The sequence below is a fragment of the Sorex fumeus genome, unplaced genomic scaffold (assembly GCF_029834395.1).
Source record: "Sorex fumeus unplaced genomic scaffold, SorFum_2.1 ptg000037l, whole genome shotgun sequence".
Taxonomy (NCBI): Eukaryota; Metazoa; Chordata; class Mammalia; order Eulipotyphla; family Soricidae; genus Sorex; species Sorex fumeus.
The window spans coordinates 49,956,778-49,983,533 of NW_026606094.1; the positions used below are offsets into that span (position 1 = coordinate 49,956,778).

A 26,756-nucleotide genomic window follows, 5' to 3' on the forward strand; every position below is an offset into this window, starting at 1 on the left:
GATGGTGTAAAATTCCTTGCTGACTTCTGCAACTCACAGTTACAGTCTACACATAGATCAGTTCATCTCTTTATATTGCAGAACTATACAAACGTTAATATAAAAATACAGGTCCTTGGATAAATCCAGTTTCCAAGTCTTGCTTCAGACGGCCTGAAGCTTTTTTTTTGGTTGTTTTGTTTTTGTTTTTAAATCAACAAGTCTACCAACCGAGAAAACTCAGACTAACAGATGGATCCTTCAGGTTCCATCCGTCCAACAGGAATTAAACATCCCGCCAGAACGGGAGTACTTTCAAACAAAAGTTCGCCTTAAATCTTCTCTGGCTCAAGTTGTGCAGACCGTCCCAAGAAGGCTAAAAAGCCTCGCAACCTGCTAACTCGGGGTGTGCGGTGCGATGCGCGTGTCTTTGAGTCTCATCAGAACACGCGCAGGACCCACTTTCCCAGGGTCGCCCAATCAAAGGCTCGCTCTCACCTCTGAGGCTGTCAACTCTCACGCCACGCCCCGAGCGCGGAGCCCCCTCCTCACGCTACAACTCCCCACGCCCCGCCCCGCCCAGGAGGTCGCACCGTTTCGATTGGAAGACGCTCCTCTCATTCACGAGCCAGAGCCAATGACGCGCGGGGCTAGTGAAGAATGGCGGAGCCAATGGGATCGCTCGCTGCGGGAGCTGCCGGGTCTCTAGCGCCAGGAGGCGGCGCTGGGGGCGGGGTGCGAGTGGAGGGGGCGGATCGATTGCCATTTGGAGTGCGAAACGGGCGGAGGCAGTGGCGTGGGCTCCGCGGAACTCCGGGCACCTCGAGGGCCCTCTCCCCTACTCCGATCCCCGCGAGCAGAAGGCCCGGCCCTCTCCTTAGGCGCCCGCCCGGCTCTTCCGCGCGTCCAGTCCCGCGAGGGCTGCAGGAGGCTGCGAACGTCCCCTGGGGCTGCGTGTTCGGGTCGTCGCCCGCGTCCCCTGTCAATGCAATGCCCCAGGCGGCGGCGCCGGCGGCAGCAGCAGCAGCAGCAGCTCCGGGCTCCTCGCGGCCCCGACCGTGACCGCCACGCCGAGCGCAATCGGGCGGTTGGGGCCGTTGGACGTTTGTTTCCTCAGCCTTCCCCTCCCCCCGTCGCCGAGGCGTCGGGGGTGCGCGTTGAGAAGGGGGAGCCGAGAGACTCCTCCCCCTCCCCGATCCCCCCGCCCCTCTCTCTTACACACTCGCACGCACTATCGCGCCGGCTCCCACACGCTCGCGCGCCTCGGTGTCGGCCGGCGTCGTCCAGGGCTCGCGGAGCCACCATGTCCACTGCCTCCTCCTCCACCACCTCTTCCTCCTCCACCTCCTCCTCCTCCTCGTCCAGTTCCTCTCAGACCCCTCATCCCGCGCCGCAGAGGATGCGGCGCAGCGCCGCGGGCTCGCCGCCGGCCGCTCCCGCCGCCGCGAGCGGGAACGGTGCGGGCGCCGGCGTGGGCTGCGCCCCGGCGGCGGGAGCCGGCCGGCTGCTGCAGCCCATCCGCGCCACGGTGCCCTACCAGCTCCTGCGGGGCAGCCAGCACAGTCCCACGCGCCCGCCCGCTGCCGCCGCCGCCGCCGCCGCCGCCTCGCTGGGCAGCCTCCCGGGGCCCGGCGCGGCCCGCGGCCCCAGTCCGCCCAGCCCGACGCCGCCGCCGCCGGCCGCGGCCCCGGCCGAGCAGGCGCCGCGAGCCAAGGGCCGCCCGAGACGGTCCCCCGAGAGCCACAGGAGGAGCAACTCACCTGAGAGACGGAGCCCCGGCTCGCCCGTGTGCAGAGGTAGCGAGCCCAACCCTCCCGTCCTCCCGGGCTGTGTCTCCCCGACGGTGTCCTCCGTGGAAACTTCAGCCTCTCCGGGCTTCTCTTTGCTAGTGCATTCTCGAAGGTGTGAAAGTGGCTTTGGGAATCTCACCCCCCCTGCGGTCGCTGCGGGGCTTGGAGGAGCGCCCTGCAGAAGCAACTTTTTATTTGACCCTCGTTGCCACCACGCAGATTTTGTAGATCAGTCCTCGCCTGCATCGAAAGGTTTTTCCAATTTAGCGCTGATTAGATCACTCGGGTGTTTGCTGTTGGTTGCGGGGAAAGAGGGCTGGGGGAAACGCTTAGGGGGGAAAAAAAAGAGCCCACCAAAACCCAAAACATGCACACAAACTCACCAGCCACTGATGAGGTGGTACTCGCTACTCTTTGTGTTTTCCTACAAAGTTCCTAACATGCCTGTTCAGTACCGGGATGCATAGATATGTGTATAGGATTTTTTTTTTCTTTTGGAGGATGTTGAGATCATATGAGGAGGTATGTTGGATGCATGGTGAGGACGGTTTTTGGACTGCATTTGAAGTGTTTAGTTGTTAGCCCCCCCCCCCCCAACCGCCCCCCCCCCCACGTCTTGTCTCCCTCTTTTCCCTACTTTATATAGTCATAGTAATATACATCAGAGCAGTACTGCCCTGGAAACAAGTTATGCCTAACTCAAGATATTCCTGGTACATTTCTAAAGACCTGTTTTTGTGCAGGTTGTTCACCTTTTTTTTTCTTTCCAATTTATACTTCACAGTACGGTTGAGCTGTTAAAGGGTCTCAAGTTTCTTTTTTGTTAGGTATCAAAGGTAATGGTGAGCTGATGGATGCTGTGAGCATTCTCTTAATGTTTTCTGTTTTGGTTTGGTTTTGTTTATGCCTAGGGATACAGTGCATGATGTAGTTGAGTCCTGGGGGAGAAAAGGAAGCTTAGTCAAAACAGGGACTTAAAGCTCAGGAGGGAGAGTGGAGTAGCTAATATCATTAGATACCAGCCTAGAGCTACAGATGCTGCTGCTGCTGCTGCTGCTGCTGCTGCATTGTGGAGAGAACTGGTGATACTTTAGTGGAAAAATCTCTGCTTGGAAGGAAAACACTGTGGAGCTCTGTACTGTGTTTATGTGGTATGTGGATTTTTATTTTTTTAATGGCGTTTTCTTGATGAAGGTTTTAGACTTGAAAGTGCTTGGCCTGTTTGTGTTAGGATGGGTTGTATTTTTGGTGTTTCGTTTTAATACGTTGAGTGTAATCAGCACCTTGTTAAGGTGCTTGTTTTCAAACCACTTGCTGGTGAGTCAGGATAGTTGGTAGTGCAGAGGTTGTGTACATGAACACCAAGAAATACATCCTGTAATCTGTATGCAGGAGGAATTTGCTCCCCCACTCCTCCCCCAGGTCAAGCCAGCTGCTGCAGAAACTGACATCCTCCAGCAAATCCTGAATGAATGAATGAAAACAACGTGATTGCCCTAATAATGACCACAACTGAACACATCTTTGGCTGTATTTTATAGAAAAAGGCCACCATTTTCTAACAGATTAATGCCATATGCAACTCCCTTGCACATTTTCTAGAGCTGTATGAAATAAGAGGTAACAATAAAAAAAGTTATATAAATTTTGAAGTGATTTAGCCTCCCAACATTACGTAGATTTGAGGTTTGTAATTTTAATGTAAGGGCCATAAAATAGGCATTGCAGACAGTCTGTGTATAAAGGTTTTGTGAGGAGAATAAGTAGTTTTGGCAACTGCTTAAACAATATAATGGCCATCTATATAACCTCCTCCACTTTGGTTGATAAACACTAACATCTTACAACAGATCGTAGTACAACTTGTTTTTCTGCATCTTTCAAAAGCACTAATTACTTAGGCATTACATGGCCCATCATCAAGTAGTTCTAATGAAATTTGTGATCAGGCTTAAACTATCCTCTTTGTTGTTATATGGCACATTCAAGTTCAATGCAGTTTTAATGCAGTCATGATGAAAACACTTTTCTGAGTCTAGTTTGTGCAGCAAACAGATTTGCATCATCAGAGAGCGTTTGCTGGGAATGGAGGAGGCTTTTCTGTTGTTTTTAACACCAGGTGGTTTTGTCAGTTTCTTGTATTTAAGTGATTTTGAATGCAGGCACTTCCCTCTATTCCCAGGATGTATACCTATATCTATAGATATAGATCTATATAGGTCTAAATAGATCTAAATAGATACATATCCTTTATGCTACTTATCTTCATCCCACCTTTTCTTCTCTACCCAAATTAAAACTGCAGTTTTAACTAATCTAGTTCTATCCACTTAGCCACATAAAATCCATACTATGAATAGTTGAATGATTTTTCAAGCAATTATCTACCCAGATTCTTTTGAATTCTGCAAGGTTCTGACTCCAGTGGATTTTAGCCTCCACAGGTCAAGGCTCCTGCGCCGCTGCTGCTGCAGACACTGACATCACTATACTGCATGAATGAAAAACAACAACGTGCTCCATTTCTTGCTCTCCACCTCCTTTTAAATGCACTCTACTCTGGTGTGTTTAAGATGGTGTTATGCTGCATTCGAAACTACATAACAGTGTTAAATTAAGTAGATGGTGGCTCAAGGGAGATGTACTTACTATAGAGACGGATTGTTTACAGAATGCTGTAGTGCTTTGGGCATTTAGACTGGAGGTGACATAACTAAGCATTCAGTGTTTTTGGTCTAAACTGTTGGTTACAGGAGAAACATAGAAGGGATAAGAAATCTTTGTGATTCTTTATCCTGTTAGGATTGGTGAGGCCACCTAATTTTCAAATATGTTGGATCATTATCGCCCTATTAAACATTCTTAGTATTTATAAGGGTTTATAAAGGCTAGAGTAATAGCTAAGCGATATCAGGTTATTTCACAAGACCTAGAAAATGCTCAATTCTATAGTAGTTAAAATCAGTTTCAGTATTGTCAATTTATAAAATGCAGCAAAATATGTTAATTTCACCTTTTAATAGCACAGTTTTAAAGAATTTAAAGGAGCATATCAGTAAATCTCTACATCTTGTTCTTTATAGAGGACATGAAATTTTGCACTTTATAGCTGAATTTAATTTTTTTGATTTCTTTTATAATTTTCAAACTTAAAGCTTTGTTATTTATATTCATTTCTGTACTTCTTCCATTAGCAAAATGTCATCCTTCCCCTTGTTTGGTTCTGAAGGGTCTTGAAGTGGTGAATGACAAGCTGCTGAATGCATCCTTAGGCTCCCTGTGATGTGTTTGTAATAGATGTAAAATCATAAAGTATTATGCAAATAGTTATTTTTGTAATGGTAATATATAAAGTCTACCTTTGAGAAAAGTAGAAAGACTCAAATGAGAATATAGTAGTGTGTTAGTGTTAAAATTAATGATCTTTAAAATAATCAGTGCAACCAAAAGGAAATATAATAAAGTTGCTTCTTTCTCCAACATCTCAGAGCAAAATCCATGGATTAAAAAAAGAATCAGTGCAGTTTACTATGCAATATAGTAATAAGTGCAGATCCTCTTGAGGATTTTTTTGATAGCTTTTTTTTTAACTATTAGGATAAATTATAAATTCTAAAAAAATCCCCAGCTGCATTAGAGTATTCTGGATGAGAAGAGTGCCTATTTTTGAGTGAACCAAATGGAGTCACAAACCAAAGGATTTAGATACCTTTGGTGTGAAAAATAGCCTAAGTTGATTCTGTGTTTCACGTCGGATTTGTTTAGGTCTAAAATTCTACCAGATTACTACTGAATGAAATTTGAATAGGATTTTTATGAATACTTTGAGTCTTAGCTTTTTGTCTTAAGAAATTTGATTTCATTTTAAAGTAAGATACAAAGTAAGCATATAATGTTACATGATTAATTGTGATATATGTATGTATATATAGTTTAGTGAATTTGCTTGAATTTTTGGTCTTTCAAATTTTCCTTTTCATGATTTACTCATTTTGTGGATTGCCATGGTTTTTAATTACCTTTCACTTTTTTACAGATACCCAGACATTCTCTTATACTATAGGATTATCTATTAGGCTACATTTAGAAACCAAGTTCCTTCCCTTGTTTCTCCCCCTTTAAAATTAAATTTCTTAGAGTACTTATTTCAAAGCTTTTCTTTAGTTAAGTGAAAATATGTGAAGGTTTTGTCTCATACTTCCCTAAAGAGAAATGTTTCAAATACTGATTTGAGAAGAAACTTTGAGCCTTTGGAAAATATACTGTCAACAGTGTTGATTATTTATGTACTTAATTTTCATCATCAATTATAGTACATAAAACTTTCAGATCAATAGGTGAATAGAAACAGAAGGTAAAATTTATTCTTAAAGTATACCACCTCTTGCTCAAATTTATATTTCTCAAATAACTATTTCTATAAGCTTATTGAATGTTGTATAACAAAAGTGTATAAGAGAGTCTTAGTTTTACTTTATACAGAGTTTTGTATGTGCATATAACTGAAAAAAATTTATAGCCCTTTTTGCTGAAGTATACATTATTTAATACGGTGTATATTTCTTCAGTGACTTCATGCAGTCTTCCTCCAGTCCTATCCTGTACATTGAGGAAATGTTGAGGACCCATGACATCCTTAGGTTTTTTTTGTTTTATTTGTGCCAGTGCAGGCTAAAGATGAATAAGTAAGTTGGACTTTGTGGCAGAGGATTACTATGGAAATAAATGGCCGTGTTTAGTGAACACCTATTAGACCACTTTCCCCCTTAAGTCTGAAATTTTAAAAATTATAAAAACCTGTTTTCACTAAAGTTTACATACAGTTTTAAGTGTACTGATGACTTTGTTTTAATTTTAACTAAGTGCTTTCTTCAGTGCTTAAAATTTCTCAACATTACCAAGACAGACTTTTCAGAGAACCAGTCTTCAGTATATTGCTGCCACTATTGTCTTCATTATAAAATATATTCTTAGCAAATGTCAATGGAACCAAATCACTGACACTGGTTTTGTACTTTATATTGTTTATTTTTACATGAGTTTATCTAACTGCTGATGATGCTGACTACATTTGGCAACTGAACCCCTAGAACTAACCATGATTCCACCTGCTATTGCTAATTCTAGAATAAAATTTGTGCCTACTCTTCAAAACAGATTGTAATAGATTTCTCAAAGTTATGAGAAAAGTAAAGATTTTACTTATGAACAAATAACTGAAAAGTACCCTTCCTCGTATTTTAGTTGGAATGTGGGAGAAGCCTATAATCAATATTGTTTTGCTTCAAGTAATTGTTATTAAGGTAGTTATCAGAGAAGGCACACTTATTAGTAAATTCTGTAATATGCTGTGTCTCTAGTTGTAGGTAAAAATGGAGAAAATATGCATATGCTTGTGTACAAGGCAGTGTATACTTTAATTCATTAACAGTGTGGATTTAGAATAAAAATTCTTCTGATACCAGATCTAGTGTTCTCTCCACAAGATTATCCTGTAGCCTCTAATTTCAAAAAGCATTTATGTTGGTCATCAGCCATGATTTCTGAGCTGAAAGAACTTCTAAAGAATAGGTTTTCTATAGTTTCTACAGCACTGTGACACTATGCCAGGATATGTTTTGACATTTTCTGAATATCTAAAAATGTAAGATCTAGGGAGGGAATGTAACTGAAATAGAATATGGTACATTGGTCTTTGCACTGCCATTTTTTCCTTTGTTGTGTGTGTGTGCTTTTATTTGTGCTTCACAAATGTCCACATACACACAGACGTGAGAGAAAAATAGATAAATCCTTGTTCCTGAGGGCTCAAAAATGTGACTTAGTGTCAAACCGTTCTCACAGCCAGAATTTGTGCTGTCCTTGAATTATGCCATTCGTGAGTATTTAAAACATATTGATACACGGTGGTAAGCTTATGAAAGTTCAGGAACCACTACACAAAGGTTCTTATCTCCAGTGATTGTTCCAACAACTTAATGCTAGGTTAATTAAACCCTCCAGAGAACCAGTAGTTATCACTAACAGTTTGTGAGCTTGAACTATGTGTGTTTATAACTCAATGAAGTATCACAATGAGAACCTTAACAGTGGCTCATCAAAAACGGGATGCATTAAATTGGCTTAACCCATTTATCTTGAGGTAGGATCATTGCCCCAAATTGTCTTCAAAGTTATTAAAACTAAAAAAGCTGCCAAACATTTAAATATTCATACAAGATGGCAGAAAATACAATTTGCTGCCTAGTGTTACTGAAGATCAAATACCTATCAGTGATAGTAATTGTCATGTATTGAATAAATATAGAATTTTTGTGAACTATAGTCCTTATAACTAATTTAACCTTTACATTAATAAAACATTTGAGGAGACATTTTCTAAAATTATTATGCATTTAGTATCTTATCAGATAGTATTGAATATATTACTGTGTTAACTGATAATTAAATTTGCCTTTTATTAGATCTGTAAATTCAATTTACGATTGTCTTTTTCTGATGAAGGAATGAAGCAGTGTGTGGCTTCATTATTCCTTGATGGAATAAGCAGTTTTCTCTAGAATTCGTCTGTTTAAAGACCAAATATATTTCAGGTGGTTCCATTAGAATCTTTGAAACAGAAGTATTCACTGAAAAATGCATTTTCCAGTGTTAACATTTTACTTAGAGCAAGGCACTCTTTTCTATATTTGAAATGGAAGAAATGAGATTTCTTATTACTATTATTTGTTGTTGTTGTTCAGGGAGGGTTTCCAAGTAGTGTTGAGTTTGGGAAGCCACTCCAGTTCTTGACCTAGTTGGCAGATGTTTCCAATTCAGTGGCTGGAGGATGCAGTGCTTCTTGGGTCTTACACCAGGGTTAGGGTCACCCCTTGCTGTGAGTAAGGGAGTGTTAGCAAGGACTCCAGAACTTCAGTGATTCTTGAGGGGAGACCCTGTCATCCCATGGATTGAACCTAAGTCCTCTGCATGCGGAGTATGTGCCTTATCCCTTGCACTATCTGTCTCTGAGAGGTGGGATTTTTAAGATAGTCATTGAGTAAATACTTAATTATGGAAAGGAAAAGAAAGTTTATAAAATGTTCTTTTTAACATTTATTCTCCATCTTTGAAAAAATTTTACATGTATATAGCAACATTTCATGATAAATTGATCTGTGTCTCAATTGGTTACACTAGATTAGAATCAACTAACATATGATCTCCTATCATAGTTATTGCATTTTTATTATGTGAGGAAAACACTTTTAGCGCATTTCAAGTATATAAAATACAGCATAATTAATGATACTCATTATTCTGTACACTGATTCTCCGAGTCTGCACCTAGAAACTTGTACTCTGACCAAGATGATTCCATTTCGCTTTTCTACCAGTTTCTGCCAGTAATTGTTCTATCCTCTGTCTACGAATTCACCTTTTTGAGATTCCATATAAAAATGAGATAATACAATGTGTATTTGTCTGAATCCAGCTTATTTCATTTACCATGTTATCATCTGGGTTCAGGGCTTATTCTGGCATACACTCAGGAATCACTGGTGGTGGGTGCTCAGGGAACCACCTGGGATGCTGAAGATCAAATCTAGGTCAACTGCATGCAAGGCAAACACCTTCCTGCTGTATTATCTTTCTAGCCCCAAATTTTTCTTTTTAAAGGTTTCATAGCAAGTGTATATTGTATATTTAAAATCAAACACAGAACTTACCCGTTCCTTTGGTTTCTATATATTGTTAAACTTCAGTGAACATAGGACAGTATTTATTCAAGATACTAATTTATATTTTATTTTTTTAATCACACCTGCCAGTGGTTAAGGACTGTTCCCAGTTCAGTGCTCAGAATACCATGTGCTGGGAATTGAGTTCAGGGTCTCCTGCATGCAAAGCATTTGCTCCAACCCATCAAGCTTACTACTTTTCTGCCCAGAAGATTGTGATTTCTTTGCCTCTAAGTATATACCTAGAACTAGGGGTACTGAATGAAATGTTACTTCTAGCTTTCATTTTTTGAGGAATCTTGGTACTGTTTTCCGTTTTTCCATAGTGACTATCAACTTTCATTCCCACCAGCATAGGACAAAGGTTCTCTTTTCTTCACATTCCTTCTGACACTTGTTAACTCTTGTTGATAACTGCCCTCTTAACAGATGTGAGGTGGTTTTAGCATTTTTCTGATGAGTGATTATGTTGAGCACCTTTTCATGTGTATTTTGCCCATTTTTTAGTTGGTTTGGTTTTTTTGCTATTAAGTTATGTGAATTCCATATATATTTTGGGTGCTAACCTTATCAGATGCATGGTTTGCAATTATTTTTTATTTCACAGCTCTGATGAATTCTTTACTGTACAGAAGCCTGTACTGTACAGAAGCCTCTTTATTTGATGTAATACATTATTTATTTTTACTTTCATTCCTCATTTTTCTGGTGTTTTTTTCTTTGTTATTCAAAATTTGATGGTAGAAACTGAGTCAATCGCCTTTTCTCCTGTATATTCTTTTAGGCATTTTTTGCTTTGGGGCCATACCCAGTGGTGCTGAAGGCTTACTCCTGGCTCCTCACTCGAGATCACTGCTATTAGACTCTGGAGCAATATGGGGTGCCAGGGATCAAATAAAGGTTAGCTACTTGCAAGGGAAATGCCCTACATGCTGTACTATTGCTCCAGTGCTAAAATATTTCCGGTTTTATCTTTAATGTAAGATAAAGGATCAGTGTTCCAATTTTCTCAGCACCATTTACTAAAGAACATTTTTTTCCTGATTGTATATTCTTGTTATTCTAATTGGCTATATAAATATTCGTGTATATCAGGGTACCCTGTTTCATTAATCATGTGTCTGTTTTTATGTCAGTAATCTTTAGATTAGAAAAGCATTGTATAGTATAGATGTTTCTTAGTACAAAGTAGTTATCCTTTATTGAACTTTTATGCCAGTTACTACACTTTAGTAGACTAGTGTTTTAAGAGTTTCTTGTAAGGGATAAGGAAATATCCTTAGAGATTAACTAATTTGTTTAAGGTTAGGAAGCATGCAGTGGGTTTAGAAGGTTCAGGTAACTTGTTATTTTATGAGTAGCATTAGATATTTTAAATTTATTATTAAGACATTGCATTATATAGTTTATGAAATGGATAGTTTATCCTGGTATTCTTTATTTTTCTAATTAAATCCATCAGTCCATAAGTAGAAATAATTGAAGTCCTGACTGGAGCGATAGCATGGTGGTAGGGCATTTGCCTTGCGTGCAGCCGGCCAGGCCGAGCAGGGTTCGATTTCTCTGCCCCTCTAGGAGAGCCCGGCAAGCTACCGAGAGTATCTCACTCACACAGCAAAGCCTGGCAAGCTCCCCATGACGTATTCAATATGCCAAACACAGTAACAGCAAGTCTCATGATGGAGACGTTACTGGGCCCACTCGAGCAAATCGAACAGCTGGAGGACTGTGGCCATGACCGTGACTTCTGAAAGTTACTTTTGGAACTCAGTAATATGAAGAAGAAAATCCAGCACAATGGATCGTCCCATTGCCTATACAGTTAAGTTATAGAAATATGAAAAATAGCTTTGGAGGGTGCTTAGGAAAGAACTCTAGATGGGTTATTCTTCAAGGCTTATTCTTCAAGCCCATGTTCTCTCTTGAACAGGTATCCCGCTTGCTTGTCTTTGTTTCTTTGCTTGCACATTTTCACTCTAGAGAAGCCTGTGTTCTCTCTTTCTCTCCCCTCACATCTTTCTAAATAAGTTTCAGTAAAAACTATCTTGCTTCCGGTCATGGTCACGGTCCTCCTGTTGTTCATCGCCGGGTGTGACCCAAAAAACAAAAACAAAACAAAACAAAAAAAAGCTTTTACCATTCTTAAATATTTTGGCAGCATTCAAAGTAGTATCTTTTTACATACCACTGTATGGCAAAGCATCAAGGTGCACTGTCTTGCTAATTCATACCTACTTGACTCTCACTTTTTCTATGTTTGCTGGTATGATACAGGAAAAGATACTTCTGTATGCATTAAAAAATTCCTCATGAGTATTTTGATATATTTGAGTGTAAGCTCTTTAGTAGCTTATAATATGAGTACTTCTAAAAGTTTTCAAGGTGAAGAAAAGAGAATAGTGGGGTAAATTGGTTGCCTTGCAAGGGACCAACACCAGTTCAGTCTCTGGTATTTCATATGGCCCCCAGGCACTGCCAGCTCTGACCTTAGTAGGAAACCAGGAGATACCCCAGAGCACCTCTGGATATGACCTAAGTCCCACGTCAAGTAACATTAGAAATGACATTTTTCTGTTATGTTGAATTATGAAGAGTCTATGTAATAGTTGAGTCTCTTAATATATAATTCTCTATACTTTTCAGGTTAAATGCCTTTTAAAAGGTGAATTAGTAAAGTAATAATTATCTTTAGATGAGAATTACTCAACATCTAAGATGAAGTGTTGTTCAGCTGCTCAGGATTACATCACTGTCACTGTCCTCCCGTTGTTTGATTTGCTTGAGTGGGCCCAGTAACATTGTGAGACTTGTTGTTACTGTGTTTGGCATGTTGAATACGTCACGGGGAGCTTGCCAGGCTTTTCTATGTGGGTGAGATACTCTCAGTAGCTTGCCGTGCTCTCCAAGACGGGCGGAGAAATGGAACTCGGGACGGCCGTATTGGCAAGGCAAACGCCCTACCTGCTGTGCTATCGCTCCAGCCCAGGATTACAGCTGTCTTATTTTTTTTTTTAAAGAAAAAGCTTTGCTGTTTCTCGTGTGAAATGATCTTTCCATAAAAGTACATGAAGATCATAGTAAAATACACTTTATTTTGGGGTCAAACCTGGCAGTGCTCAGCCTTACTTCTAGTAGTGCTCAGGGGAACCATATGTGGTGCTGGGGATTGAATCTGGTTTGGCTGCATGCAAGACAAACAACTTTACCCACAGAACTATAGAACCATCATATCTTTGAGAGTTCTAAAACAATGCTTTTTCTTCTGTTCTTAAAGAAATTCGTTTGCTTCATTCTAAAGAGAATTATCTCTCTTTTTCTGATTAAGGTCAGCTTATTTAAGTGCCTAGTATGTTTTTTTTTTCAAATCAAGATGAGTTTATTCACCATGATCTTGGTAAAGGAAATCTGAAAAGTTCTTGAAGTGAATGTGGACAATACAAACCTGTTCCATGTGGTATAGGCATGAACGTGCTCTTACACCGGAGGGAAATGAGCCACAGTGTGGGGTGAGCAGCAGAGCCCGAGTCTGAACCCAGATTTCTCAACTTCATTTCTTTTCCTAACTGAACTAGAGCTGATTTTGCTATGAAACATAAGATAACAGGAGAAATGATTCTGAATTTTGGATGTAACCATCTGAGAAAAGCACATTGGAGAGGTTTGACTCCAGAGAGCTAGTTTCCTTCCTTGGATGCAGAGACTTTACCCTCCGCATGCTACATTGAATTGATGTTTATTCCTGTCACTGGTAAACAGTGCCTATCTGGATTCTCCCACAAACCAGACCCATAGGAATGCCAAGATCTCACCTCTGCTGAGGGAGAGGTGTAATTCGGTTAAAGTTGCTCAGGCCTAAGAACCATGAAGCCTGTGGGCAAACAAAATCATTGTTCCATGGCCTTCCAACCTATCCCTGGGTATCAGTCAGTTTCAACAATTTTTTCTAAGGCACTTGCATTTGAGGAAGTTTTCAGTGACTAGTACTTATTAAACATGGGTTAGCGGCTGATCCGGGTTCGATTCCCAGCATCCCATATGGTCCCCCAAGTACCGCCAGGTGTAATTATTGAGTGCATGAGCCAGAAGTAACCCCTCTGCATCGCCAGGTATGAACCAAAAAAGAAAATAATAAATAAAAATGAACAGGGGTTAGCAATCATTGTTAGGTGCAGATTTATGAATGCTGTAGAATTGGCAGTTTGGACTCAGAATGTAGCACTGTAGTTCTGTCCTCCTGTCATTCATCAATTTTCTCGAGCAGGCATCAGTAATGTCCCACAACAAATTGTGAGACTTGTTGTTACTGTTTTTGTCATATTGAATACGTCACGGGTAGCTTGCCAGGCTTTGCCCTGCGGGTACCATACTCAGTAGCTTTCTGGGCTCTCGAAGAGGGGTGGAGGAATCAAACTCAAGTTGGCCATGTCAGCTGCGTGCAAGGAAAACACCTTACTCGTTGTGCTATCGCTCCAGCCCAGACTCAGAATGTATATATTTAAATTATGTAACTATCCTAAAAATTATTTTTGAAATAATTTATCCTTATAAAAAGTTATTAATGGGGTAGGAGAGATAGTACATAGGATGCTAGCCTCGTATATGCCAAACCTATACTACATATTGACCCCTAAGCCATTTTAGGAGTAACCCCTGAGCACAGACCCAGGAGTAAACACTGAGTATCACTGAATATACCCCCCAGACACAAAAAAGAAAAAGTTATTACTTAAGTTATAATTTCTTTGCAAAGTCTATATTTAGAGAAATAAATATTTGAGTTCAAATATTCTCTTTTTAAAATTATCGAATATAGTTAAGAATCACAATACAGTTATCCGCAATTTTAGTTTCCTTAAAAATGATTTTCTCTTCTAGAGTTGACATTGTGACTTTTGAGATTTTTCTCTCTTTAAATTCAGAGTTGAAACAAGCATGAAAATATGTAGTTACTGCATTTCTAAACAAGGTATTATAGATTGCACCTGTATACAAATTAAAACAGCCACAATCCTTATATTCTACAAATAAAATGTTTGGATTTTTTACTGTCATTTGTTTAAGTTTTATGTTTTTGTTTGTTTGATTTTTTGGTATCAGGTGGCACTTGGGGCTTACTCCTGGCTCTGCATTTGGGAATTACTGCTGGCCGAGCTCAGGAAACTATGTGGAGTACAGGGGTGGGCTGCATGCAAGGCAAGGCAAGTGCCTTACCAGTTGTACCATCTCTCTGGCGTCTTGGATCATGTGCTTGAATTATTCATATCTGGTACAATTAGGAGTAGAGTTAGCAGAATAAGAATAAGAATTTTTTGTTTAAATTTAAGACTTTTTGCATAAATGAAATAGACTAATTTGTTCATTGACATTATGGAATATAATCTTAGTTAATAAGACTTTGAAGCCCAGGGGCTGGAGTGACCGCACAGCAGGTAGCACATTTGCCTTGCATACAGCCTACCCAAGTTCGATTTCCAGCATCCCATATGGTCCCCTGAGCACCGCCAGGAGTAAATCCTGAGTGCAGAACCAGGAGTAACCCCTGTGCATTGCCAGGTGTGACCCGAAAAGCCAAAAAAAAAAAAAAGCCCAGAATTTTATTTGATCAGGTTCTTCTTCCTAGCATAAATAATCACTGACTTTTCCTCCTCCCTCCTTGCTCCTATTCTGCTGATCACTGTATCTCATAATCTCAGAATTATCTCTTGAATCTGGTGGTTTCTTTCAACCTCCTGAATGTCTCCATTCTTATTTGTTGCTTGAGCTATTGGTACTGCCATTGTCTAGGTGGTTAGCTCTGTAGTTAGTTTCCTCTCTTTCTTTCAGCTCTTTATAGTAAAAACTTATGTTTTCACCAAATCCTGTTTGTTATCTCTCTCATGGCTTTAGATCTAGACTATATTTTCTACCCTACCATGCAGTTATGTAAGGTTAAATAATATCTAGGCAGTCTCTGAGATGTCGTAGTTTTAGTTCCAGACCACCACAGTCAAGCAAATATAGTAATAAAGTGAATCTTGTGGAACCACCAGAAGATTGGTTTCTCAGTGCATATAAAAGTGAGATTACATTAGTCTGTAAGTATGTATATGCATTATATTTTAAAAAGTAGTGTATTTAATTGAAAACATGTAATTGCCAAATATGCTAATCATCATATGAGACTTTATCAAGTAGTGATTTTTTTTGTCTTTGTTGATGACTGGTGATGTACCTGTAATAATTTCTCAAATAAGACAGCAATAAAATTTGTCACATAAATTTACTTCATTTTATGAAATATGGGTTGGAGTGATAGCACAGCAGGTAGGGCGTTTGCCTTGCACGCAGTCGGCCGGGGCTGACCCGGGTTCGATTCCTCCACCCTCTCAGAGCTACCGTGAGTATGGCACCCACTGAGCAAAGCCTGGCAAATACGTCAAATACCTGTGACGTATTTGATATGCCAAAAACAGTAACAAAAAGTCTCACAGTGGAAAAGTCACTGGTACCTGCTTGAACAAATCGATGAACAATGGGAGGACAGTGCTACAGTGCTATGAAATATAGCATATGATACTGTTTGATAATATTTTGCCAATAGCACACATTCTTTAAATTGTATTAATCTCTTAAACCCTATTGCTGCTTTATGAATTAAGGTTATGAAATATGCTAAATCCATTATCATTTCCACAGTGTTCATGGCATGTTCACTAAGAGTGGATTCTATCTCTGGAAACTGATTTCTTTGCTCAGTCAATAGACAAAACACCTCTTCTGTTCAGGTGTTTTTTTTTTTTTTAATTGAAGTTCCCCTACTGATTATGTTCAAGCTAGCCATATAGACCTTATGGTTGGGTACTGCTTGGGCCCAACAGTATTGTGGGAGCGCAAGAACCACACCTGACAATGCTGGGGCAGAGTGACGTGGTGGCAGCAGTGAGTGCTGGGGTTTGAACTCAGGGCATGTGCTCTAATAACTTGTGTTATCTCCTTGACTCCCACTCCAAGTTTTATCATGAGACTAAGGAAATTCACCCATATCTTCCAAGTTCTACTAACTTGATTCTCTTGGTTATTTTTACCATATGTACAAGTACTACCTCCCCTGAATTCCTGACTCTCTCATATTTACCCAGACACGTTAGAACCAACTTCAGCCAAACTTTCCTGCTGATATTGATATCTTTACTTTTTGCTCATTATGAGTGTTCGTAATGCTGTATGTTTTCAACTTATTTTTTTTTTTAATTTTTATTAGTGACACACCGTGAGGTACAGTTGTAGACTTACAGATGTTTGTGCTTGGGTTTCAGTTATACAGTGATCAAGTACCCATCCCTTCACCAGTGCCCATTGTTTTCAACTTATTTTGCCTCAAACCACTCACATGAATCCCTTATCAGTGTCAGGTATAGCCTTATGAAAAGAATTTCTTAAATGATAAGATGAAATTGAAGTTATTCTTTTAATTATCTGCTCTGTGCTGTATCATTGTTCTTGTACATGTACAGCAAAGCATTGTTCTTGGACATGAATATCAAAGCTCTCAGGTAATGAGGTGGACTGTCAATAAATAGTAATACTTTGAATTTTTTTGTGTGTGTGTGAAGTGGGCACACCTGGTAGTGCTTAGGGTTCATTCCTGTATCTGTGTTCAGTCACTCCTTGTGGTACTTAGAAAACCTTATGTGGTATCAGAGATTTGAACTAGGATGAGCTGGTGTAAGAAAGGAATCTTAGCTCCTGTGCTCTCTCTTCAGTCCCTTAACAATAATAATTTGAAAGATTTGCAACAGTGGGCTTAAAATACTCTCTATCATGCTGTACACAGATGTGTTATCAGCCTGGCTTTGTTACATTTATAGATCATTTAGCTAAAATATTAAAAATCCTCTGAGTTTTGACATGATAAGTGAGCATTGGCTTTAACTTGACATTATCAGCTAATATAACCTCTAACAAGAGAGAGAACCAGGTCTTTAAAGCACGGCACAAACTGCTTCTCTATTTAAGATCTCTATGATGTCTTACTGCAAAATAAGGCTGTTTCATGTACACTGAAAATCTCTTGTTTAGCATAAGCACTTTCATCACTGATCTTAGATCTTCTGGATAACTTATTGATTAAACGTTGACACTTGCTACTTTATCCTATTAAGATGGCTTCTTTTATTAAACCATTCCAACCATCTTCAGAGAGCTTCAGAATTTTCTGCCACAGCCTCCTCACCTTTCTTAACCTTCACAAAGTGAGGAACAGTAGAGTCTTGTCCTAAATTAGGCTTTGATTTCAGGAACTGTTACTGCGTTGTTCTTCTGTTCAGGTAACTAAAACTTTCTCCTTATCAGCAGTGAGACTGTTCGCTTTGATAAATCATTTGTGTGTTCATTGGATTAGCACTTTTCATTTCCTTCAAGAACTTTTCCTTTGCTTTTGTATCTTGGTTGTTTGGTACTGTCAATCTAGCTTTTGGCCTATGTTGACTTTTCACAGATCTCCCTCATGAAACTTAATTAATCACTTCTAGCTTTTAATTTGAAGAGATACGTGATTCTTCCTTTTACTCATAGCCATTTATTAGTTGGCTTAGTTTTAATATTGTGTGTATATCAGGGAGTAGTGAGATAAGAGGGAGAAAGGGGAACTGCTGGGGTTACTGGAGCACAGAGCATTATTTTATTTTGGTTTTGGGGCCACACCCAGCAGTGCTCAGGGCTTACTTCTGGCTCTGTACTCAGAGATCATTCCTCATGGTGCTCTGGGAGACTGTATTAAGTACTGGGGATTGAACTGGAATTGGCCAACTGCAAGGCAAATGCCTTAGTCCCTGTACTGTCTCTCTCTGATGCTAACATTAAGTAGGTCTTATTTGGGCACATATCAATTTCATAACAATAGCACTCATCACAAATCTTAATGGTGGTATACTATTACTGGAAAACTTTGAAGTATCGTGAGAATTACAAAAATGTGACCATCAAAATTACTTGATTTTTAAAATGCAGTATTTTCAGTGCCCAGTAAAGTACAAAAATACGTCTTTACAACACTTTGATCCTTATTCAATACAAAAGCACTAATTTAATCTTACTCATTTATTCTACTCTGTCATCTCAATCTGAATGCAGAAAATCTAGTAACACACTCCCAACCACAGACCTAGGGGAATGAAGTCATAAAATGAAAGAAATCTTGATCTAGAATGCTTGTGTAGAAGCCATCTGTCAGCCAGGAATCTATACATTGGACTTTCACTGAAGATAAGCCACTAATTTGAAATATTTGTAGCTGTTAGTGTGATCAACCTTGCTGCATCTCAGAGTTGAAAGAAAGGTGGCCTAGCAGCTGTTACAACTGGATCTACTTTGAAAATCATCCCTGGGAGTTCACCCTCTTAATCCATCACCTTGTCAAGTGTTCATTGTTGTCAGTATTTCTGTCAGTATGCAAGAGGTATTTCATTAGCTTGGACTATGATCTTAGTGGAATATATTTATTTTAATACAATTTGCATTTTAATTAAAGACCTGCAAATGATTTTTATGAAAATTTATAAGGCCATCCTCAGAAAAGTTGAGATGTTTTAATTAGCACTGTTTAAGCAATGCTAATCTTGTGAAAGTTATTCCATACTCAGACCACAGTATTGAATTGCTGGCCTGGTTGATAGAGAATCGCCAACAAGGCCAGCAACTCAATACTATGGCAGAAGGGGCCCTGGGCCCCCTAAACACCACTTGAGAGGAACCCCTACAAAGAGGTGGTAATGGCAAGTGTTATAGCTATTCTAAAGGAATAAAACGTGCTGTTTAAAATTATTTTAACATTTTTTCCTACACTTAGTCATACATATATTTTCCTAAGTTCTCAATCCTTGGCAACATATCCTGGCAACCTTTTATACATTGAATTAGTGTAATTGTTGAGGTGGAAGGTGTTTGTGTATGCAAACACAGAACTCGTTTTTAGCATGTTCCATTTTACTTCATGACTTCTACAAAGGTATCATTTATATAAAATATTTTCCTTTGGGATGTTTCATGCAGCTTTTGGCTATTTCTAGCATTAATGAAACATCCAATTTTGGGTAAACTGCTGCTTCACAGTTACATATTTGATTCTTGGGTGTCAATATTTATGAAAGTAAAAGCTAAAATAAACATCTGCATTTCCTTATTTCTGGAGCTGTTGAGCTTGCTGATTCTTGGTTTACTCTAGAGAAATGTAGTTGTATATTTCTGAGTCAACAACATGTTCGTTGCTGGATCTGTAGACATAGAGTGAGGGGAAATAAGAGTTTTTAGGCTAGATTTAATTTGCTCGAGTCATTTGCATTAAGGTAACTAGTTGTACCCAGATATTTCAGTACAGATCTCTGTTTATCGTTTGCCTAACACTAATAAGTTAGCTTGACTGGCAGTCATATTTTATTGAGGATAAATTGTTACTCTTCCCTTAGACCTTTGCCTTCAATATCTTCTACATTTGGTCATGAAATTAATTATTGACCTGATTCTTATGCTTTACTTATATTTACTACTAAGCAAATTGTATACAGTTTAAACTTAAGTGGTTGCTTCTTGTGTTTATACGTTGTATGTTAAAAATAATTTGCACTTAAAAATCCTATCATAATAGATATCTTGAGAAAATATACTTATCTAAAAAACTATTAAGACATTCCTTGGCCTTAAGTCACTTTCCTTTATGTAAAATGCTCTTAATTGCAGATATTTTAGCCCTTTTTTTTCAGATAGTCATACAAATTCCTAAATATGTGGTGTAATTTGTTTTTTACAATAGTGGCTGACCCTAATTCCATAATTTTTCCATAATTCATTTTTGTCCGAAAAATACTTTAGTGTATTTGTTATTATATCCTATACACGGTAGGATGGTGTAGAAATAATCTAGTTATCAAAGTTTCTCTTCAAGGCTTCTTTCTTATATCTTGCCTTATCCACATGACTTTCAAAGAGTCTCAGTCCACTACCCTCCTGTTTCTCATGATAAATTCACCTTTACCCCATAAATGGAGTTCCTTTCCCTTAATTCTATCATAATTCTTTGGCAGGCTTTCCCATAGGATGTACTTTAAAACATTGTGATTATTTGCTTTAGAGAGAGGGGATGGCAAAAATTCTGTTTATAAAGCAATTTCAGACCCGAGTTAAATTTCTCCGCCCCTCTTGGAAAGCCAGCAAGCTACCGAGAGTATCTTGCCTACATGGCAAAGCCTGGCAAGCTACCCATGATGTATTTGATATGCCAAACACAGTAATAAGTCCCACAATGTTACTGGGCCCGCTTGAGCAAATCGATGGACAATGGGAGGACAGTGATAGTAACATCTCTATTTCAGTTAGTTCCTCTGTGTTGTGCAGATACTGATTTTTTTATATATTATCTTAAGTATTTCTTTAAATCTAGCATTTTTTCAGTTAATCAAATTATTGAAGTAACAATACATTTGAAAAAATATCTGGTTCTCTCTAGAACCAGACTTTAACAATTCAATTGTGAAATATTCTGGAAATTCATAGTGTTTGATTTGAATGTGTTAAGATGATAGCTGTATGATTCTCCAATTTTTCTATGATGCTTTCTTTAAAACTGTGAGGAAAGATATGCCTTAGAGATACTGAGTACCTGAATTGTTCCCACGGCACACCAATACTTTTTAATTCCTTTCAGAGCTTTACGTTAGTTGTCTGACAAATTAATTTCTAATATATTCTTCAGGGAAGGCTTATGAGAACAATAGTCATTAACTTCTTCATAGTTTGCATATTAAAATCTCAGATACAGTTTTATCAGTGGTTTTTGATAATTTGAAGATAGCTTTTAAGTTTTTCCTGTTTGTTTTGAGTCCACACCTAGATATGCATAGAGATTACTCCTGGCTTTGCAGTCAGGAATCATTCCTGGCGACTTTGGGGTACCATATGGAATGCAAGGAATGGAACCCAGATTGGCCACGTTCGAGAAAAGCACCCTACCTGTTGTATTATTGTTCGAGTCCCAAAGCTGTAGTTTTTATAATTTGTACTACCGTTCTTGGTGTGGTTCTGAGGCAACTCTTGATGGTCCATCAGGGGTGCATCCAGTAGTGGAGATTGTGGTTCCAGGGATCAAACTCAAAAGCTTGAATACGACAAGCATGTGGTCTTGACACTTGAGTTATATCTCCCAACTCCACTTTAGCTTTATAAAAGTGTGTTTATATAGGCTATTCTTGATTCTTTTCAGTATGACCTTTCAAGTTATCTTTTAGGAGAATTTTGCTATATATCTTAGTATTTTTAATGTTTTGCTTGTCTTCAAGGAGTTCTATTATACATATATTGGATCATCTTGCCTTTGTTACATATTAATCATTTTGAAATCTTTTATCTTTTCTTTTAAATTCTAAATTCTATCTTATGTTCCAGTACATTAAATAATGTTAAGACATTATCTATTTTTAATGTATTCATTTAATGCTTTTAATGTATTCTTCATTTCTAACTTGATTTGTCCCCTCATTTCTAAATATTTCCTTAGTTTGTCACTTCTCCTTTCCTGCATCTTCCTTTTCCCCAGCAATAGCAAAGCAGTAGGGCGTTTGCCTTGCACGCAGCTAGCCCTCCTGACCCAGGTACTATACCTCCGCCCCTCTTGGAGAGCCCAGCAAGCTACCGACAGTATCTCGCCTGCACGGCAAAGCTTGGCAAGCTACCCATGACGTATTCAATATGCCAAACAATAAGTCTCATAATGGAGATGTTACTGGGACCGCTCAAGCAAATACATGAACAACGGGATGACAGTGCTACAGTGCTACAGTGCTACAGTGCTCTAATTCCAAGTTTTGTTTTGTTTTTAAATCACCTCTGTCATTTAAATATCTTTACCTTGTTTTGATCTTTGGTTGCAGTTTCACCTTAAATGAACAGGTCTTTCTAATATGCTCTCCTTGTTCTCAGGGACATCATTTATTTTTTGTTTTTTTTTAATTGTTATGATAAATTTATGTGGAATTAATTTTCTGTCTTCGGTTGCTCATTTTTTATGTGAAAAGAACTGTGTTTTGCAGGGGGTGGAGGTTGGGCTCCACTTGGCGATGCTCAGGAGTACTCCTGGTTCTGCACTTTGGAATTATTCCTGCTGGTGCTTGGGGGACCTATATGTGGTGCCAAATGAAATCCGGATAGGCAAGGCAAGCACCATACTCACTCTTACCTACTCTTCCTATACTTTTCTGAGAAGGTATAGGATCAGGTCATTAACTATAGCTGCTCTAGACCGCTCCTGTTGTTTTTGTGAAGTTACTTAAATCTCTTGCCTGACTCCACAGCCACATTGACTTGATTCAGTTTTACTTCCTCTCTCCTCTCTCTCTCTCTCTCTCTCTCTCTCTCTCTCTCTCTCTCTCTCTCTCTCTCTCTCTCTTTCTCTCTCTCTCTCTCTCCCCCCCCCCTTGTTTTGTTCAATTTGGATTCAACATCCTGTATTGAAAGCAGCTTTTGTTACTTTGAGACTAGTAACTTGAGTCTTGTTTTGTACACTTAAGGCATGATCAATTGATGTTCACTTGTGTTTCAGATTGAATCTTGCAGAACTCTAGTTATTTGGGCTACTGTCCTCAAATTGTACCTTTACATGTACCTGTGAAATGATTAATGTTCTGTTCTTGTAGCAGACAGAAGCTCAAATACTTTCTTGCTGGCCTCTCATATTGATGCTGAGAATGTGTTGGTGTTTTAATTTGTAATGCTTCATCCCTCCTTATTTTTGGCATTTTGGTGGAGATACTTCATGACATTCTTTTTTTTTTTTTCCCTTTATTTTATTTTATTTTTTTAAAGTTGTAGATTTACAATTTTTTGTGCTTTGGTTTCAATTATACAATGATCAGATACCCATCCCTCCACCAGTGCCCATTTTCCACCACCATGGATAATATCCCTCCCACCCCCATCCCCCCATCCCCCCTGTCTCTGTGGCAGGGCAATCCCCTGTGTTCTCTCTCTCCTTTTGGGTGTTGTGGTCTGCAAAAGAGGCATTGAGTGGCAAACATGTTCAGTCCATAGTCTACTTTCGACATGCATCTCCCCTCCTGGGAGGATCCTCCAAACATCCTTTATTTGGTGCTCCCTTCTCTATCTGAACAGCCCTTTCCTCTAGGATACCCGGCTGGCCTCTAAGTTATGGAGTAATCCTCCTGGTGCTGATCTCAGCTATTCTTGGGTATTAATCTCATACTTTGTTACTTTATATCCCCCAGATGAATGCAATCTTTCTATGTCTATCCCTCTCTTTCTGACTCATTTCGCTTAGCATGATACTTTCCATATTGTACCACTTGTATGTAAATTTCAACTTCATGACATTCTTAAGTGGTAGATTGTGCTTTTATACTTGGCTTGGCTATTGTTCTTTGTGTTATTAAGGAGACGTTTAATATCTTTTCTTTTACCATTTTTCTAACTTTGGGAATATATTAACAAAGCTTTAAGGAAGTAAAATAATAACTTAATGCTTTTTTCTTAACAGAGAAATGCGTATGTGTATTAGAAACCCGATACACTGCTGAAATAAAAGTTAAGATAGTTGAGTATATTAAATTAATCTATTAACAGTTACTGCTACCTGTGTAGCTATATATATTTGTATATATAGAATGTACATTTATTATACACTTATGCAAGATAAAAGCCTGTTTTTTGTGTTTTTTTTTTAGTATCCACTAAGTAATTTTTTTTTGTTTGTTTTCTTCATCATTAAGACAAAAACTTAGAGGGAAATGCCTTTGTTAAGTACCACAGCCTTGAGAAAAGTACTCTCAATTTTAAAAGAATCAATTTGATAAACAATATTTGTTGTTACACTGTGGTCAAAACATGCATCCTGTAGCATTTATTTTAGCCTTTTTGGTCTGTTTTCTTTTTCAATTGGCATAAAATAATGAACCTCTTTCATTTGGTTAAATTTTTTCCAACCTCTAGTGCTTTTACTGCCAAGTTAAGTGCTTTGAACCAAAATTTTGTGAAATACTCAGTCTTCTCATGAAGTAATCATTGTTTTCTTTCACTTATGACTTTTCATCTGGGGGCATCTTATTTTTTTTATAGTTGCTAATACTTTATAATTATTTAAATTTTTAGTCCTTTAGTCATACTGGATTTTAGGTCTTTGGAATCTCTATTAGTTGAGTTCATTGCAAGTTCATTAAATCTGTGAATTTTCTTCACTAATTACTGCTTTGCCAGAGTTTCTTAATCTTTTGTCATTAGAAAAAATAATAAACTTAAAATATTTTAGTAGCCAATTTACCATATATGTAATTTCTTTGTACATATATTCCAGTGTCTGTACCATCTTAATAGGTTGAGTTTTTTTTGTTTGTTTTGTGTATGTGTGTGTGTTTTGTTGTTGCTTATCCCCACACCAGGCTTTGTGATAGCTTAGTGAACTTTTCTTTACAATCTTGATATAAAATGGTACTCGAGTTTACTTTGAAAAGGGGCTGAAGTCCTTACTCCAAATGCCTCATATTAACTAAGGTTCCATTTGAATGAATATAACTGAGCTGTAATTTAGAGACTCATTCCTAAATAGTTCTTTACTACAGTAAAAAAAAGTTTTTCTTGACAGATCTCAGGTTACTGGCTGTGTCAGGCCTCATTTGGTCAGAAGCATGTTTGTTTCTCTTGTTGACTTCTTGATTGGTTTCTTTCCAGATTTCTTCAGGGCAACCATATGGTCATTTGTGCATGTTTTCTAGATTGCTTCTGTGGCAGGATTCCAGGTCTGGTTGATTAGTATTTCAGAACCTACTCACATCGAGAGAGATTCAATTTTTGCCCTTTAGTTGTATTTCAGATAGCATGTTGAGATTCGGTGTTCTTCCTATCTAAGCTGAAGTTAATTTGACTTTGATTATTTTATGTTGCCCATTTATTTGGGCTAATTTTTAAATTTACACATCAAAGAAGACACATAAACATCACTGATCAAGTAGCTAGATAATGCTGCAATCTGGTAGATGGTCACAGTGTTGTTTGTTTGATTAGATGGAGAAATATATTGTTGTTGGGTTGTTTTGGGTTTTTTTGTTGTTGGTTATTTTGGGCCACACCTGCAGTGCTCAGGGTTTACTTCTGGCTTTGCATTCAGGGAATCAATTCTGGTGAAACTTAGGGAACCAAATGGGGTACCAGGGATCTACAATCTGGCAACATGCAAGGCAAGTACACTACTCTATCACTGAGTCCTCTTTACTACATCTTTTTTATTCTTGGTTGTCTAGTTCTTAAAACTTTAGAAATTAATCTTGAAGGGGAAAATTGTACCAGTTTAAATAAAAATATATTTATGATATTTGTTAATGAATGCAAGGCAGATTTAATTTGGGGAACCACTGTAAATTGAAGTGGAGGAGACAGAGTTCAGTCTCTGAATACAACAGGGTTCTTAGTCAATGGCTAGAAACCTAATTTTAAAAAAAATTAGGGCTTAACGTCTAGACCTAAAAGGATTCTTGCTGAAGGCAAAACTGAACAGACACTACATGGGCATTTGTGGATAATGACGAATTTATCATACCAAGTGGAGAAATTAGACATTGTGTGTAAAGAGGATTTTGCCTAAATTGACTTAGTAAAATTACAGCTCAAATTGGACAGTGTGAAGTTTGGCACCAAAACCCAAAAGAACTTACTAAAATTTGATGGAGAGATTCTGTCAATAATTTAGTCAGTAACATATTAAAAGTACAATTTCAGAGTAGCTCTTGTGATAGGACATCTGAAGCTTATCTGTTGTTAATAAAATAGAAGTTTAGAAAGTTCATTTTTTTTGCTTGTTTATTTGTTTGGGGGTGGGCACTCATAAGGATAGTTTGGGGAGCCATATTGTGCTCAGGATCTAACCTGGGGTTCTGGCATGCAAAACCTCAGCTCCAGCCCTTCGACTTTCTCCTGGCCCAGAAAATTAGCACAGCGGGTAGGGCGTTCGCCTTACAAGCAGCCAACATGGCCGACCCGAGTTCGATTCCTCCGCCCCTCTCAGAGAGCCCGGCAAGCTACCGAGAGTATTCGATATGCCAGACACAGTAACAACGAAGTCTCCAATGGAGACGTTACTGGGCCCGCTCGAGCAAATCGACGATCAACGGGAGGGCCTTTACCTTTACCTTACCTTAAACCTCAAAGAACCAATAGCAGAAAATTTTATCAACTTGTATATAGTTCTTATTGCCACTGAAGTAGGAAATTACCTCATATCAGAATACTTTGAGAA

General features: G+C 38.7%; 1 protein-coding gene across 1 annotated transcript in view; it reads left to right on the forward strand.

Annotated features, from left to right (window-relative positions):
* Positions 1-695: 695 nt before the first annotated feature.
* The window catches only part of GLCCI1 (glucocorticoid induced 1), a 105,460-nt gene continuing 79,399 nt past the window's right edge, over positions 696-26,756 (forward strand). The window contains exon 1 of the mRNA XM_056117982.1: positions 696-1,775. Coding sequence (XP_055973957.1) covers positions 965-1,775 — 811 coding nt within the window. The 5' untranslated portion in view covers positions 696-964. The remainder of the gene's footprint in view (positions 1,776-26,756) is intronic.